This window comes from Argopecten irradians, chromosome 2, assembly GCF_041381155.1.
Source record: "Argopecten irradians isolate NY chromosome 2, Ai_NY, whole genome shotgun sequence".
Lineage (NCBI taxonomy): Eukaryota > Metazoa > Mollusca > Bivalvia > Pectinida > Pectinidae > Argopecten > Argopecten irradians.
Genome location: NC_091135.1, coordinates 10,550,081 through 10,566,881, shown reverse-complemented (window position 1 = coordinate 10,566,881; position 16,801 = coordinate 10,550,081). Strand labels below are relative to the sequence as shown.

The 16,801-nt window shown below is 35.4% G+C and overlaps 1 protein-coding gene across 3 annotated transcripts; it reads right to left on the bottom strand.

Annotated features, from left to right (window-relative positions):
• Positions 1–650: 650 nt before the first annotated feature.
• Positions 651–16,794, bottom strand: LOC138314417 (splicing factor 3B subunit 1-like). 3 transcript variants are annotated; one of them, XM_069254735.1, is made up of 19 exons: positions 16,641–16,794; positions 14,498–14,691; positions 13,783–13,872; positions 13,331–13,448; positions 11,148–11,221; positions 10,207–10,621; positions 9,502–9,947; positions 8,911–9,114; positions 8,481–8,582; positions 7,915–8,181; positions 7,292–7,562; positions 6,826–6,971; positions 6,257–6,529; positions 5,719–5,940; positions 4,567–4,749; positions 3,610–3,974; positions 2,878–3,150; positions 2,131–2,347; positions 651–1,843 (listed from the first exon to the last, which is right to left on the bottom strand). In XM_069254735.1, the coding sequence occupies exons 1-19, from the start codon at positions 16,666–16,668 to the stop codon at positions 1,685–1,687; spliced, it is 4,047 nt and encodes a 1,348-aa protein (XP_069110836.1). In that variant the 5' UTR covers positions 16,669–16,794; the 3' UTR covers positions 651–1,684. The 3 variants fall into 3 exon arrangements, with proteins under 3 accessions (XP_069110836.1, XP_069110838.1, XP_069110837.1); XM_069254737.1 differs by lacking the exons at positions 13,331–13,448; positions 13,783–13,872; positions 14,498–14,691; positions 16,641–16,794 and adding an exon at positions 11,787–13,321; XM_069254736.1 differs by lacking the exons at positions 13,331–13,448; positions 13,783–13,872; positions 14,498–14,691; positions 16,641–16,794 and adding an exon at positions 12,188–13,321 and having other exon boundaries at positions 11,148–11,837.
• Between the last annotated feature and the right edge of the window lie 7 nt (positions 16,795–16,801).

The following is a 16,801-nucleotide window of genomic DNA, read 5'->3' as shown; positions in this document are numbered from 1 at the left end:
TTCTACAAAGTAAGCCATAAATTTATTTGTAAAAGAAATTGGTAAGAAAACCAACAAAGTTTTCATATTTTCAGACATTTAATTCTAAGTACCGGTAAGTGAAATTGAAGCCTAAAAAAGGGGGAGGGTCGCTTATTGGGTCAAATACGATCGTATTTATATTGATATCCCTTCAGTTCAGAAAGCTGTAACAAGAATTGTTTATGTATTGATGGAGAAGAGGTCAACATTGAATTGGCAACAATCATTGAATAATCTGTTAATGAAAATTACGCATGTAAATCTATAGAAGCAGTCATCAATTATTCAAATTTAAGATGGCTATTCAGTCACCTTTTTATATTAGTCCACCATAACTAAATAGTGGCCTATTTGAATCACCTTTTTTCTATAGTCCATTCATCCTAAACAATTCTTGCTATTGCTACTTGTTATATGAAATGCATATGGTGGTTATAAACTTTGTTTAACAATATCCAAGATGGCTTCCTGTCTGCCATCTTTAGTTAATGTTTGATTGCTCCTAAAATGCAATACCAGTAGCTAGGTTCCCAAGGGGATTCTGAAAAATAGTTGTTAAAATAATTGTTTAAAGACGGACAAGACAGGCAATTTGAATTAAGGTTAGCTAATAAGATCACAAAACTGACTTCCTGTGCATCACTTTATTCATGATTACTAACATTGTAACAATATACAATTGCAGTATCTGTCATTCAAATTTTCTAATGACAATTACAGAGAACATCATATTTTCCAAATCTGGTTTATTTAATGCGTTTCAAAACAAATTAATTTGCCGCATTCTTCTGCTGTTTATTGATCAGGGGATCTGATACCGATTCCAGATTTATTCTGTAGAAAAATATGTTTGATCGCAGCGTCTCGCTGTGGTGATTAACGGTATAAAAGTGATGCTATCAAAACATCAAGTAACTCTGAAGGACGCCAGACAAACGTCACCTGTACAAACATTGATCTACACATCTGTCACTTACAGAAAACATGTATTGGACACGAGTTCAATTGTATTATATACAGTATAAGCCTCCTGCTAAGAGTAAAGAATGAATATTTCACCTCTTTACTTTATCTTATCATGTGTTGAAAGAAGAAAAGCTTACAAAATCTCCAACCCCAACCAATAAAGTTATTACTCAAGGAAATATCTAATTCTGACACCAATTAATTTCAATATGGAAATAGACAGAAGCTCATCTTCATAATGGAAATTAGAGAAGCATATTTTGTACATTTTTATTATCATTATTCTCTATTCAACAGCAAGTGTTGTTATGGAATTGAAAAGAATAGTTTTAAATATTGTAAACTGTCGTCCTCATTTAAGTTTTTTTTTAAACAAGCAGCTTTAGAAATGATCAATTTTCCTCCCTCATTTTAAAGAAGGAAACACATAAGTTGGCTAATATTTATAATTGATGAAACATGTAGCATGTCATTGTCATCAATGCTTTTCATTACGATGCTGATGATGAATGAATGAATTTAAGAGAAACATCCAGACAATGCACATGAATTGGTGAAAGCTGTCCAACATTGATAGGAGCTAACGCTGTATCTGTACACAGCTATCATATCCACTCCATTATCGGGACGCTCCAACACAAGGATGAATCCAACGAATTACATTTTAATAGTACCATCACAATAACGAAAGACATGTTCAGAGTATGTAGTCGAGTTCATATCGGATGTAGTGGTTCTTGGCGTCATTAGGTACTCGTGGATATGCTGGGATCATACCGTCCTGAGCACCAATATATACTGTGTTGTACACTTTCCAATACACATCACGCACTTTTCTCGCTGGATGAAACAGTCCCTGAAACAAGGACACATTCTTTTGTATTAATTCAATTTAAACATATACCATTTATTAAAACCAACACTACTTCATAGTAAATATAAATAACTTCTTAAAATCAGGAGAGACATGATATTGAGATTGATTTCAGATTGAGTTCTTCTTTTTCCTGTTGGATATAGTTTTAAGTTTCAGCTGATAAAGACCGAATTATCAGACACTGATTTATATAATAATTGAAACTTTAACATTTGCATAACATCAAGTATTTAAATGAATTACGAAAATAACGAAATGGCACTCACTTGCATTGTGTATTGTAAAACTTTGGAGGGCCCTAGGCCCACTCTCATCCCCTCAATTGTTCCCATGAAAGCTTGGACAACATGAGGGGACGTCTCAAAGATGTTTGGCCAGGCATAGTTGAGGAGATGTGTGAGGGCGTCTTCACAGCCAAAGCCGAACACGCCGAGAGCCATGTGCTGTATGGCCGCCATTGATGTCTGTCTGTGTACCAAGTCTCTGCAATAAATATCAACAGTAAATTTATTTAGTAAGTTGGAACTATATTTTATTGAAATGACGCCAAAAACTGATAGTACTCCGTGGTCACAAGATAGATCAAAAGTTCTAATTTTGATGTCTGTGACCTTAAAAATGAGGTCAAGGACCTTTGAATCAAAATTATCTTGACTAGACAATTCCAAGTATCAGTTCAGTGTCTATTTGTTCATGGCTTTATTAGCTTAACATCCTACATTAAAATTAACAGCCAGGGTCATGTAATGACGTGCCAGGTTTGCTGGTGGAGAAAAGCCTGAGAACCCGGGGTAAAAACACACCTACTAATTCTTGTACAGTGCTAAATATTGTAAATGGGTATTTCCGTTATTTAACCACTGAATTGCGCTGATTTATATCAGGCTAATAAATTATGAATCAATTTTTTAATTTATCATTATTATTAATATTTTTTTTTGTTTGTTTTGCATTTGCTCTCAAATTTATCTGCACTAAAACAAGCATGTTTACAGTGCACAGATGTGCCTTACCGATCCATCATGGCATCCTCTAGTAAGGGGGCGATAGAGTATATGTAGTCCTTGCCCATCTCTCCTATATATTCAAACATGAAGGACAGAGACTTGAGTACACCGTTCTGTACGTTGAGTTCCGGCACTCGGTACTCGTTCATTAGGGCGGGGAGAACAGTAAACGGTGAGCATGTCTCTGCCACAATAGCAATAGCCACCGTCGTACACACACGGTTCTGACGCTCCTGTACCTTGAGATTGTTGAGTAGTGTAGCCAGCACATCATGGGGACTGTAAAAAAAAGATTTCTACGTCACACACAAGTATTTAAATTTAAATTTGAACTGTAACCATCAAATTACTTAAACATTAACAAACATCATCACTGATATTTTTTACCTTACATGTATCCATGGTTATGAGTGTATCAATTAAATTTCTTTAAACCATTTTATCTGAAGATTTTGTTAATGAGTAGAGATCTATGACAGCATTATTGTATTAAACTTTGCTTCTGCATTACTTGATTTAATTACAAGTCAATATAAGAATGCATACAAAATGTTTTTCATTTTCAACTTTTATTAGCAATATGATTATGCAGCTCTAGTCAGAACACTTTATTTCTACTCAAATTCAATTGTCATTGTGTATATTCAAATTCGATTGAATATCTAAATTTGAATTTTGATTTTTCATTTCTAATTGCAATAAATACAGTGATCTACAGATTCCAAGGTGCATACATACCCAATAGCTTTAGCAATGTAACCAAATGTGTTGACAGTAGCCCTTCTAATGGCTTTCTTGTGAGCTTTTAGTAACTCAAGGAGCTCGAAGCAGATCCTCATCCACTCTCGGGCGGACACATACTCTGCGCCACGATCAGCTATACGACCCACTAAGTCTATACAGTTCTCTTGTACTTTTTCATGCCTGTTCTTTAGGATAGGTGTGAGACGAGGTAACAAGTCCTTTATAGGTGGAGTCATCTTGGTCATTCCGATCACATTGACGATACCTTTAAGGGCTCCCAAGATACTACCCAACACTTCAGGGTACTCTTCTCCCAGGTACTCATATAACACAACGCCAAGATGGCCCATCAGACGTTCCTGGGATAAGAACATGTAAAATTAGTAATAAAACGAATGAATAGAAATATGAGATAGTGAAAATGAAGATATACAGATAAAGGTTCTGAGAGAAATCAGAGATGGTCAATCTTTTTGTAGTTTTTACAGTAAATGTACTTGTTTTAGTCAAGTCAAATCTGAAGGCAAATGCGAAAAAGCTCTCTTGTTATGATTTATAAGCAGATATAAATTAGCGTAATTTGATGTTACAATAGCAGAAATTGGGAGGAAACCTAAAGAAAGCATGAAAAGCGCAAAAATAAAGTACCGCTTTAACAAGTACTTTACACTATACTATAATATGCTGGCATTAACAACTGTAAGAAAATTGAAATATACATGGTGTATACGAAAGCTATCTATGGTTTGATTTAACATTAAAAGCATTTTAACAGGAATAGGGGCATTTAATGACCCTAGCTTTAATATTTAGGCTCTGTGGGAGCAACACATTAACTGGGAGCTCTTTCAGTTAAGTTTAGAGGGAGCATTATTTACTAATGTTAAAGTTCTGAGTTTCTGATATGACCAGTCACAAACTCTAGATTACAGTTTGTATGGTACAACTTACCTCCTGACAAGTCTTCATAACAATAGCAATACGGGAGATGAGGTCAGCAGCCTGCTGTCGAACCTTGGCCGATTTATTATTGAGACGCCACAGAATGGTACCACAGATCTGGGGTAGGTAGGGCTTCACACGTTTGCCGAGAGAGTTCACCACTGTGCCAAAGCCATTCAGCATGACCACATCCTGAAATCGTCAAAAAGCAATGGTTGGTGGGTTAATAACCTTTATTCAATAATTTCAAACATACAATATACATGATGTATCAAACATTCAACATATATCTGTACATGTACTTTATAGTATCTTGCAAAGCAGTGAATATCATTCCTCAATTTAAATTGCACAAACTTATATATCTAAAAGACACATTGAAATTATTCATCTTTCAAAAAAGTATTAAATAGAAATGTTTAGATTTAGATTTGTAATGCTACTTTTTCTTTAGCATGTGAATTGAAAAACAGAAAATAAATTCATCCTTGCACAAAAGTCATATTATACTAGATCAATACATATGAAAAATCTTTCAATGAATTTTTCTAATCTTTTAGTAACAGAAACTATGCAGAAAAGTAAATATACCAAAATCATTCGACATATGCTTAAGACTTTATTACGTCAATATCAGCATATTAGAAGAAAAAGAAATATTCTTAAATAGGAGAATAAATAGGATCAAAGACTACTGGAGTGCAGTCTGACATTGCAGCATACAGTTTTAAACTTACTTGCTTTTAACTCATGCAATCTCACAGTCACATGGACGAAAATTGACACATGCATTAAAAAAAGTGATAAATCTGAAATATTTTCCTCATATTAAGACATTCAGTGCCATCAAACTCTATATTCTACTCAAAGCACTTTACAGTTTAACACTTCAACATAGTAAGTTCAAACTCTGAAGCTCTTTTAAAGTCTGATATTCAAAGAAATATTTTCCCATTTTGACATTCATAGTTTTTAATTATCATTCAAAAAGTCATTGGGAACCATTTGAAACATTTAGCATAAGCTGTTCATGTATTGTGCTTGACATAGCTTTTTTTACATAATATTAAGTTTTTTAAAACCGTTTTTTCACCATGTATAACAAGCCCAGCAATATCGCTTAGCATAAAAGCTTGTAAGGATGGGAATACGTAAGCGCACCTCCGTGGTCTGTTCCTGAAAAGCGTACAGGATGCCGTCAATGAGTTGTTCTTCCAGTCGCGAGTCTATGTCTGCTGCCCCGAGATTCGCCATGATCTTCTCGATAGTCTCCATCACCATCTTACGGTACTGTTCTGCCTCGTCCTTCAGGTCGTCTACTACACGTCCGATGATTTCTGCAGCACCGACCTTGTTGGCTATTTCAACAGTTGTATCAACCAACTGAAAAAAAAATTTGCCATTTCAATATTTATATTTACATAATTTACAATATAAAGCATACTAGAGGCCAGATATTGGATTTCTTGCTCTTATTTCGGATTAAAAAAAAAAATGCATATTCATGGATTTGACTTAGAAAGAAAGGTTAACATTATTCATTCCAGCAGACCATATTTTAACTTTTTCAGAAGTCTAGGTGTATTCCATTTTAATAGTTAAATAAGATGGACTGCATTACAAAAGTTAAACCATGATAATGATTAAAGTGGATCTGGGGGATCCTTTTCAATTTAAATATTTAAACAAATTAACATACTTGTCTGTAGTTTCGTCTGTCAAGTGCCATCCGTTGGTTCCAGAAGTGTTTGAAGAATGGCGGTAGGATCTCCTCCTTGATATACTGTGGCTCTACACCATCTGTAGCACAACACTGTTTTACCACCTTCAACACAATCTTTTTCATTTCTTCATCAGGAGACTGGAATTCTCGAATCAGGATCAACATCACTTCTCGGGTGTAGTAGTTGGCGTACTCGGCGTCCATTAGGGGAATTAAATAACCAATGGCTTTCAGGAAAGCTGCCAAACCCTGCAAGTTACAAAAAACATGTCCGTTTATATAACAGATCAGGTCTCATCAAAAACAGCGACTCGAGAAACTAATAAGTATTTTCTTGAAGATGTTAATTCTGCAATTGCTTCATAAGAACAGAATAATTTCTATGTCAATTTCACTCTGATATTGCATTCAATAATCTTTACCATGCAAAATGCTTCCACATCTAGAGTCATTGATTGGAGCAAGATGAATAATTTGGAATAGCTATTTTTTTTTGTGTGTGTGTGATATTTCAATGGTTGCTTTGAATTTGTTATTGTTCTTACCTTTCCTCTGTGTTGTCTGATACCCTTCCAGAGGGGTTTGAGGACACTGTCAAAGGACTCGATACCGTAGGGCGTGGCTGCCTCGGCCAAAGCAGCCAGTGCCAAGGCAGTGATAGTACGCACCTTCTGTTGTTCATCAACCAGACCTTAAACAAAGCCAAGACTATTTAGTCTAAGGAAACAAAAGCGTTAACAATGTAACAAATTTTCTACCATCAGCGGTAGCAAAAGCATAAACACCATTTTCAATCATAACCACTTTCAATTTAAGTAAATTATACTAGAATTTAAAATAAGACCATTAGGCAGTGTAGCAGATAAAGCCAAGGCAAGATAATCTAGGAGACAGACTGAAAGATATTCAACTTTGATTAATTGAGGAATAATTTCAGCAAATATCTGCTTTATGACCAAGAGTAAATTGAAATGGTTGGAAAAAAAACCAAGATCATGTGACTCGACTCACCATGTTCAATGATTTCCACTAAGTTCTTGAGATGGGGCAGGATGGCACAGCCCATGAGGATGGCAATCTGTTGTACAATCTTGATACCTGTATGCCGAGCCTGCCAACTTTTCTTACTCTTACACACAGCCTTCAGGAAAGGCAACAGTGAGGGGATACCCAAAGCAGAAGCAACCACAGCGAAGGCTCGGGCAGTCGTGTTACGTACGTATTCATCCATGTTGTCAATATCAGGTCTCATGGTCGAAATCATGGTCGCAAGACCTGCCGCCTAAAAGAAAGAAATCCATCACAATCATCATATTGTTTTAATATTGTAAACCCTGCATGCTATCTTTGTCACTTTCTAACAGAAACAATTATTCCAGTCCAATTTTCTTTCAAGAAATGATTCTATGTATAACAAAGTCTGATGGAGAATTTTTGCATGAGCTTTAGCCTTACATGGCATAGACTGCAGAATCAACTGCTGACTCCAAATTACTTTTCCAAATTATGATACCAACTACTTTATTATCATCCACATCAAAATCATAAAATTCTACAGTATAGAAACAAGGTTCCAAACTTTAATACTGGCCTTCCTTACTAAATGTAAAGACACAACACTTTGGTTTTCCTACCTTTGCCAAATTAGAGATGATTTCTCTGCCTTCTACACGAGCATAATAATCCTCATCAATGAGGAGAGGTTCGATGACCACAAGGATTTTGTGGACATATGGTCGAACCAGATCGTCCAGTTTGTAGAGGATACGGTCAATGACCTTGACCAACAGATGGCGCTCCTGATCCTCGAGTGTTGGAGACATCAACAGAGGTAAGATTTGATTAAACAGGGGTCCTGCTCCAAACTCACGAGCCTTGTCTGTTACTTGTCTCAAAGCAGCCTGTGAAGAGAAAGGGAATTTGTTGTTAATAACGGTCATTACATTGGACTACATCAATGGTTGTGATTTTTCTTTCAAAGATTTACCTTTTTAACTTACCCTTTGTATATCACTCAGCTAAACAAGAAAATTTGTAGCAATTATTCTCATATTATTTCAGTCACACGAACAAATGTAATATCTTGCAATATCATGGTTTGCTAGCACTGCTATATGTTTTGCTTCGAGCATAAGGAAACACATCTCTTCTAAAATTGATTGATAAGCACAAAGATGAATGCATTAAGGCAATACATTACCTTTCTCATTGGAGGAGTACCATTCTTTATCTTCAGTAGAAGTTTCATTATTTTTCTTTCCTTCTGTTCTTCTGGGGACAAGGCTTCTTCATCGACCTCCACCTAGCATGAGAAGAATAAATCAAAGTATATAACACCTTAAAACACTCACTACAAAATCTAGATTGTTCTATCTGAAAACATGACTGAATATCCATAAAAAATTGCAATGTATGGACAAACTTCTTGATTTCAAAACTTGTCCATAGAATATATTCAAGTTAGAAATTATTTAACATTCTCAAAGATAAGCACGCTTTCATTCCAAAATAATGTATCATAATACTTAACCTTTTGTATGCTATTACACTGACAATCACTAGTATAAATGAATTCAAACTTTAAAGTTATAATTCCACCGAAATTGAATAGTGGGTACACCATTACGTACCAGTAACTTGTCAAAGTACTGCATATCGTCAGGCTTCATCATTGGAAGGTTTCCCTTTGGCTGCATGTCAACCACCTGCACACCTTTACTGTCTGGGGTCTGCATCCGGAATCCCTGGGGAGTTCCGGCCATGGGGGTAGGTGTAGCAATCAGTTTCCGTGCAGGAGTTCTGATCGGGATATAACCAGCTGGAGGTTGTAATACCTAAATAATGATAATGTCATCATAATAAATAGATCTACTAATAAATTAACTTTGAATTGAAACCTTTTGATCTATGACAACAAACTAAACAATCATGCAAATGTGCCTATATTGAGTGCTTGTATTTGAAATCTTCAAATTGTCAATGTCAAATGGCAAATTATCTATTTGCAAGCCATTAAAGCCTCTCAATTTCACATAGGAAATGTAAAGCAACATGAGGTATGGCTGGAGCATGTAATTAGATTGTTTTTAACTCATCTTCCTTGGAAACATTGCTGCGAAGATTGAATTTTAAAAGATACTTATGTAAATCAATGGCATTTATTTTGAATAATGTCTCTTCTAATCTTATTAGTAGTAATTTTCAGTTTAGGGTTAATGTACCTTGTAGCCCTGTGGGAACATTGTGTCCAGTTCATCATCGGACAGTGGTCTGTTCCTCTCGTCAATTTCTTTCTGCCAGGTGTACGCCTGGAGTTGTTCTGGTGTCATGGACATGAGATGCCCCGGGGTAGGGGTTGCCATCGCCATGGCCTTCTGACCTGTTGGTGTTTTCCCTGTCGGAGTAAATCCACTAGGCGTTGATCCTCCAGGTGTACCTCCCCCTGGAGTAAAGGCCACTGGAGTCGAACCTCCGGGGGTATGTCCAGCTGGGGTCATACTTGGGGTCATGTTCCCTGGGGTCATATTACCAGCAGGTGTTGCTCCCGGGGTTTCGTCCCAACGTGACCTACGTTTACTAGCCCCTGGGGTGGGGGTATCTTGTATGAGGTCCCCTCCCCTGTCTGTCTTTGGTGTTTCTGCCCAGCCACTTCCATGTCCTGGGGTTTCTGGAATCAGATGATTAAAGCGAATTTGAATAAATAATTTTCATAATAGGATCAGAATTGAATTGAAAGAGAATGTTTTGATCAGAAAATTAATGTAAACTAAGGATTTGATTTTAAAAGTTAGACACATTTCATTTAAAATTTTTGCCTCTATATGTTAACAAGCAGATACATACTGCAAAGTTTTGTTGTTAAACCAGTTACACCTAATTAGCCTTTGAAATAAAGATTGACCATTTGATCACGGTCTAAAGCTTACCCCTTTCAGTACGAGGAGTTTCATCCCATCTGTTTTTTCGTGAACTGGGTGTGGCCTGGTGCCCTGGGGTACTGTCCCCCCTTCCTGGTGTGGCAGCCCCTGGGGTAGCATGTCCAGGAGTAGCGTCCCACATCCTTGTACTTTGTCCTGGTGTGGCACCTGGTGTTTCTGCTCCCTTGGCACGTCCCGGAGTCTCGTCCCAACGACTGTTTGAAGGGGTTGTTGCCTCCTCTTTATCCCAAGTACTCTTTGATTTCTTGGCTGGTGTGTCGTCTGATGCTTGATCCCATCGTCGTTTCTTCTTTTCCTGTGGCGCTGCCTGCTGGACCTTGGCCGCTGCATCACCACTGGACCCGTTCTGGACTCGAAGGTCTCCAGACTTGGCCTTCTCCACCATCTGCTGCTGAAGACGTTTCTGTAGGAAAAAAGTTGACATGGTAAAGTGCATAGGAAATAGTCAATGACATGATCTTAATTATCAGAAGAAAACAGTAACATTTTTGTTATGATATAGTCAAAATATTGTAAACCAACTTCTTTTTGCATGCGATAAGAAACCGCAGAAATAAATCATCGGGATTTTGTTTTAAATACAGGTTAAGTAGAAATTTAGAAGTTTGGAATGCAAAATTTAATCTCCATGAAGATATCAGATCCTTGAGTTTAAAAAACGCGAAATTATAAGTCGCTGTGAAAATATTAAGTTGGTTTACAGTTGTCAAGTTCAACATCATGTTACAACAGCTTATAATATATTATGTATACATACTAATTTATGTGCATGTTAAGTTTGAAATATGAATTGCTGATTAACAAAGCTAAGAATATTTTATCAATTATAGAGTACAAAAGAAATTATACAAAATAATGCATGGTTGCAAGAGAACTATATTTTTTGTAATGATCAATTTAAAATTTGATTTATCATTTTGAAGATTTACCTTTTCATTGTCTAGGAGTTGTGAAGCTCTGACTTTGGCGTAGGTGTAGGCGTTCACATCAGGTGTTTCTCCGCCTGAAATTATAAAGCAGAAAGGTCACGACACACGCCGTGACACGATTACAACACATTAGTGATGTCAAAAATACATGTTCTCCATTTATTGTGTCATTGAAAATTCTGTGAAACAAGATCCTAATGTCAGTGGAAATCCATTTTTTTTTTTTTATTCCATCAACCCAAACCCCAGGTTCTGATCCATCGGAAACTTCATTCTCTAAAATTTCAAATATTCCACTCTTAAACAAAAGGATCATGTTTATTTGTCTTTGCCTGAAGATATCCATATATGACCTCTGTTAATGATAAAGGTCAAATATTGCAAAGCAATTTCATTATTAATATTTCAAATCTTCAATTTGAACATCATGATAATCTTCATCATTACATATTTTGAAAATTTGTTCATGTATTTAAACTCCTGATATTTCAACTTTTCAATTTCAGTTACCAATAGTATCAACCAATGGTATCAGACAGGCAAGTCATCTGCAATAGAAAGATGAAACCAACTGCGATATCTTCAGACAAAAACCCAATGACGACAAAGTGTGTCATCATTCTTAATTAATATACGTACGTATCCATCTTCTGGGGTGTGACCAATGCCTGCTTCCTCATCATCACGTGCCTAAAATTAGTCTGCATATTAAATGTAATACTAGACATCCCAGTGAAAAAAAAAAGAAAACAAAAGGCATGGTTATACACAGACCTATTGATATATGTAAATAACCTCTGAAACGAAACTATTCCACAAGACCTACAGAGGATGTGTCATCCCAAAATCCATCATTTATCAAATCATGCAGAATTTCATTTCAATATGGAATTCAAACGAAATAGTTTTATTTCTCAATACATATACATGTAATGTGCCAGTGCCGAACTATTGAATTTTTTCCCTGTGATTTTCCAGGGTATTTTTTTTGTTTACATATTATTTAAAGTTAAAACTGATTTAAGATTTGAAATAATTACATGAAAAGTTTTGTTAATATGGGAGGTGTTTAAACCTCAAGTTGCTGTCTTGCTCTGCAGAAATCTCTCCAAACGAATTCTCGGTGCTAGAAAGGAAAGATAATTCTTATTAGTATCGGGTTGACTGGATTTTTCACAACAGTTATCATTATCCGATACATGTTTATTTTCTCCGCAAACAAGAAAAGCATTCATTCCACTAAAGCTTAGGCAATCTCATCACAAACTCACTTCACAAAACATATTCAAGTTCATCCAACTTTCAAAATATCTAAAGTCCCCATGTCGCACGACTGTGTTTCCCAAGAGATGCTTCACTAGACTAGAAACAAGTTTCCTTGCATAATTCTCTCATCTCCCTTAAAAATAATAATTTAAATGGCTTTCGTTTTCTGTCTTCCTTTTTTAAAATCACTGTGTTTAATTAATTTGTTTGAGGTTTTAATCAAAACTAAAATTCCTTGTGAAAGGAAATATCATCTGATTGTATTAAATGTTACATTAATGCAACAATTTGTAGATTAAAATATTCTTTCACCACTAGTAGTGAGCCAAAGAGGAGACTGTTTGTTCATCCTCTCATTAGATTCCTTATAAGATTTCCGATATATCAGCAGATCAACACATGTCCCAGGTCAGTTGGTATGGTGATTCCAGGAATAAGAAATAAGCTATTAATAAATTCATAGTTAATACTTGCAAAACTTCCATCAACTTAGGACTAAAGCGTTCACTTTGAAGTCAGAAACATTCAGGAAACCAAGATGAATTTACAAGTCATATATATGTTCGACCCTTTGTAAATCCTAATATTCACCGTTCATTTAATTTGTGTGTTCTTGTGCAGTAATACAAATTACGACAAATAAATTCACTAAGATTTGAAAAAATCCCTTCCCTAAGGTAACATAGGCAACAAAGCAGTTGAGCAATATTTTTGTCAGCTTGAAAACCACAGCACTTTCTATGAAATTTGTCACAACTTTCAAATGTCAAAACTACATTAAATGCAAGAACATATGTATTAGATTAATTGTATCTAAATACATGAATATGTCCAAATGCTTTGCTGTCCAACAGATAATTTAGGAAGGTAGACTATCAATAGTAATCAATAATGGTATGCATAATTATGATACTAACCGTTTGCAAAAGGATCATATCTCTCTGGGGAAATTATTCGAGACTGCAGGTGAGGGCGGTAGTTGCCTCCCTTGTCAGAAACTCTCTGTGGGCGTCTGTCTGCCAATGGATCATAGTCCTGTGAAGAATAAATATAAACAGATATTACTTATTTATAATTTTAATAATGTTTATCATTTACATGATTCAGGAATACTGTAAACTAACTTTCTTTCATGGCAACTAAAATTATGTGATTTTCTTATCAAAGCATTTTTGTGGAGATTAGTTTCGCGAATTTAAAATTGAATGGAATTTACACTATTGAGGTTAATTGTGGAAGCTATTAACACCAGGATAAACATTCGTGAATTTACATTGATTGCAAAATTCGCGAAAATAAATCGCATGTGAAAGAAAGTTGGTTCGCAGAAATCACCTTCTAGTTAGAAAGACAAATAGTTGAAACATACCTTGTCGTTTAGTGTGTCATTTAGCAAGTTCAAAGGAGCTGTATATGTTGATCTGGATTTCCCTGGAACAATGGCATCTTCAACATCCTCCTGAAATACAACAGTGATATTGATAGATAGATCTATCTTTACAAATTAAGGCTTAGAAAATAGTGAATGACATTTTAACTTTTAAAGATTGAGAAATTTTAGAAAAAGATTAATAGCAAATTTACAAGCAATCTTAAATTGCTTTTTCTTTTATCTAAACCCTCATGAATTTGAAAATTTGAAAGACGATACAAGATACTAAATTAAAGTCATGAAACATATTTGTTACTTATTATAATCAAGGAATTCTTGAAGTTGCTAAGGTAAAGAAGTAAATTTAAATGAAGAATGAATTTTTTTTATGGATTTGTTTTCATTTATTGTCTAAGAAATAAAGACTTTCATCTACCAAAACTAGCATTTTCTAATGCATACGGGCCTTATTCATGTACAATATGATACCCAACAACATTTGAGCGCGACTAGTGTCTCCAATAGTGATTGTATGTAATCTTCCCATTGAAACAATGTTAGTATGGGATATCATCTTTTTAAATAGCGTCATTCCATCACCAAAAGAAATGAATAGTCCCACATAAACATTATCATGTGGCATGCAACCTAGTTCTATCATACAAATCAACTGATAAAACACCTTACAGTTTTTCTTCTACATAAAACTTACATCTGGTTCTTCATTTGCTGCAATGGACAGATCATATCCAGCATATTTGTGTTTGTTGGTAGTGTAAATGAAATCATCTTGTGCAAGTTCTCCTAAACCTAATCTGGACTCCTCTTCATCTTCTGCAGGAGGAACATTAGCCGCTGACAAATTTTTGGTTTTATTTTGTAAGTTACGCACTTGTTCTTCAATCTCTGAAAAGAAAGATGCATTCCAATTTTAAAACAGAATAAAAGAACAAATTATAGACATCTGGACCGAAGTAATCGCAAACAAAATGCACTCAAAATATGTTGCAATTGACCACCGCTCTTGTAAATAAAGTAATTACTGATTTTAATCGGGTGGGGAGTCACTAGTCCAATCGGACCAGTTCATTACAATTGGCACTAGTCTGGCCATAAAATTACTAGACATGGGTAAAAACAATGTAAACTGTAAAAATTTATTTCAAACCACTAGCCCAGGGCTAGTAGACACCAAAATTTCACTAGCCCGGCCTAAATATCTACTAGCCCAGCTAAAAAAAAAATGAAAAAATTTATAATATTGAAATTATTGAATTTTTAATTGAGTGGTGTTTTTTTTATTATTTGCATCTACTCTTTTTTTTAATTCAAATAAACATTAAGATAATCTTTAATCTGTGTTATTTTTAGAACACAATTTTAAGATATTTTTTTAATCCTGAATCCGGATTCTGGATTCCTGACCTTTGACCCGGATATTAGAATAACCATAACAAATATGGCTGCCTGCTGCAGGCATGGCTTTGCTGCCGACTTTTTGAGGAATAGATTCCAGTTCTTTAACATCATTTTTGTAACTATTAAAATTTACTGATCTGATAGCTGAGATGACTTATTTGATGGTTTGTATATTATTTTTCTAGAACTTGTATTGCAAATTACGTCACTTTCACATGAAATGCTATGCATCACTATTCACTGTGGTGATCGGGAGGCCTACTGTACCTGTCTACAGTCGTCAATAAATTAGACAACATGACTCCAGATTAAGATTTAAAGTTAGATACGAATATTACATAGAATTGCAATGTTTTAAAGTGTTATTATGACTTAATTTTGATGTTTTTCGTTTTGAAATATCTTTGAAAAAAGTCACTAGCCCCGGGCTAGTATGGCTAAAATTTCCACTAGCCCAAGCTGGAAATTTGGTAGCCCCGGGCGTCTGGCTAGTGGATTTTTACACCCCTGAAACAATGTAAACTTTATTTATTTTACATCGATTGAGAAACAAGTTATACAACTTATGTAAATCACTCTCGATGGCCCGGATGTAAGCGTGCGAGGGGTCTTAATGTGGGAGGAAACCGGAGTGCCCAGAGAAAACCCACTTGATCGGGCAGGTGACCCCTAACCTTTTCACGTCCGTGCCGGGGATTAGGGATCAAACCCCGGCCAGCTAGGTGAAAGGCGAGTACTAGTGGCTTAACCACTACACCACCCGATCATTCGATATCATGGGTATCGGACTAGTGCTTAAAGTCGCAGACTGAACTACAGGATATAAAAAATATATATATAGGGTATATCTAGCTGAAACGTAATAACCTATTAATTCTTGAATATGTACTGATAAATACACAGGGCCATGTATAGTCTCTATATGAAAATATAGCCAGAAATACATTTATATGTATTTCTGGCTATTTTTTCTTATAGAGACTATACATGGCCCTGTGATCAATATGAGCAAATTTATGAGTAAATTTAGCCCACAATGATTTACAACCCACCCCCCCCCCCCTTTTACTCTAGTAAATATATTCAAATAATCTTAGATGTTGTAGTTCTATAAATTAATGATGAACGATCAAAACAGCAAACCTTGTGTCATTATAACAATCGTTGAGTAGTGTTATTCTGACACTTCGTTGATCTTTAAGACAACCAACAAACGTTCACACTACGAATTAGGCCTACGTTTAAAAACGAGGTAGTAATGTTTGAAATAGGTGCTAGATACACTGCACCAATTGAGTTTGTTCGACCCAAAGTCGTCATATATTCGCCAATCGCTGTGATAAATACAAACAGAACGATTAACTAGGTTTGTAAACAGCATTGACATTGTCCTAGTTAGCTTGTGAATCTTGTAAATAATGTAAACATAAACATACCTTCCCTCGTTGTGGCTTGTGTCGCCATTTTGCAAATGTTATCTATCCTATAATATTTTTCACGGAATTTGGCGGAGATGCTGTATTACAAATATAAACGCGAGATTTAAATTTTTAAGATATTCTAATGGAAATCATCACCGATTGAATAAAACATGTTT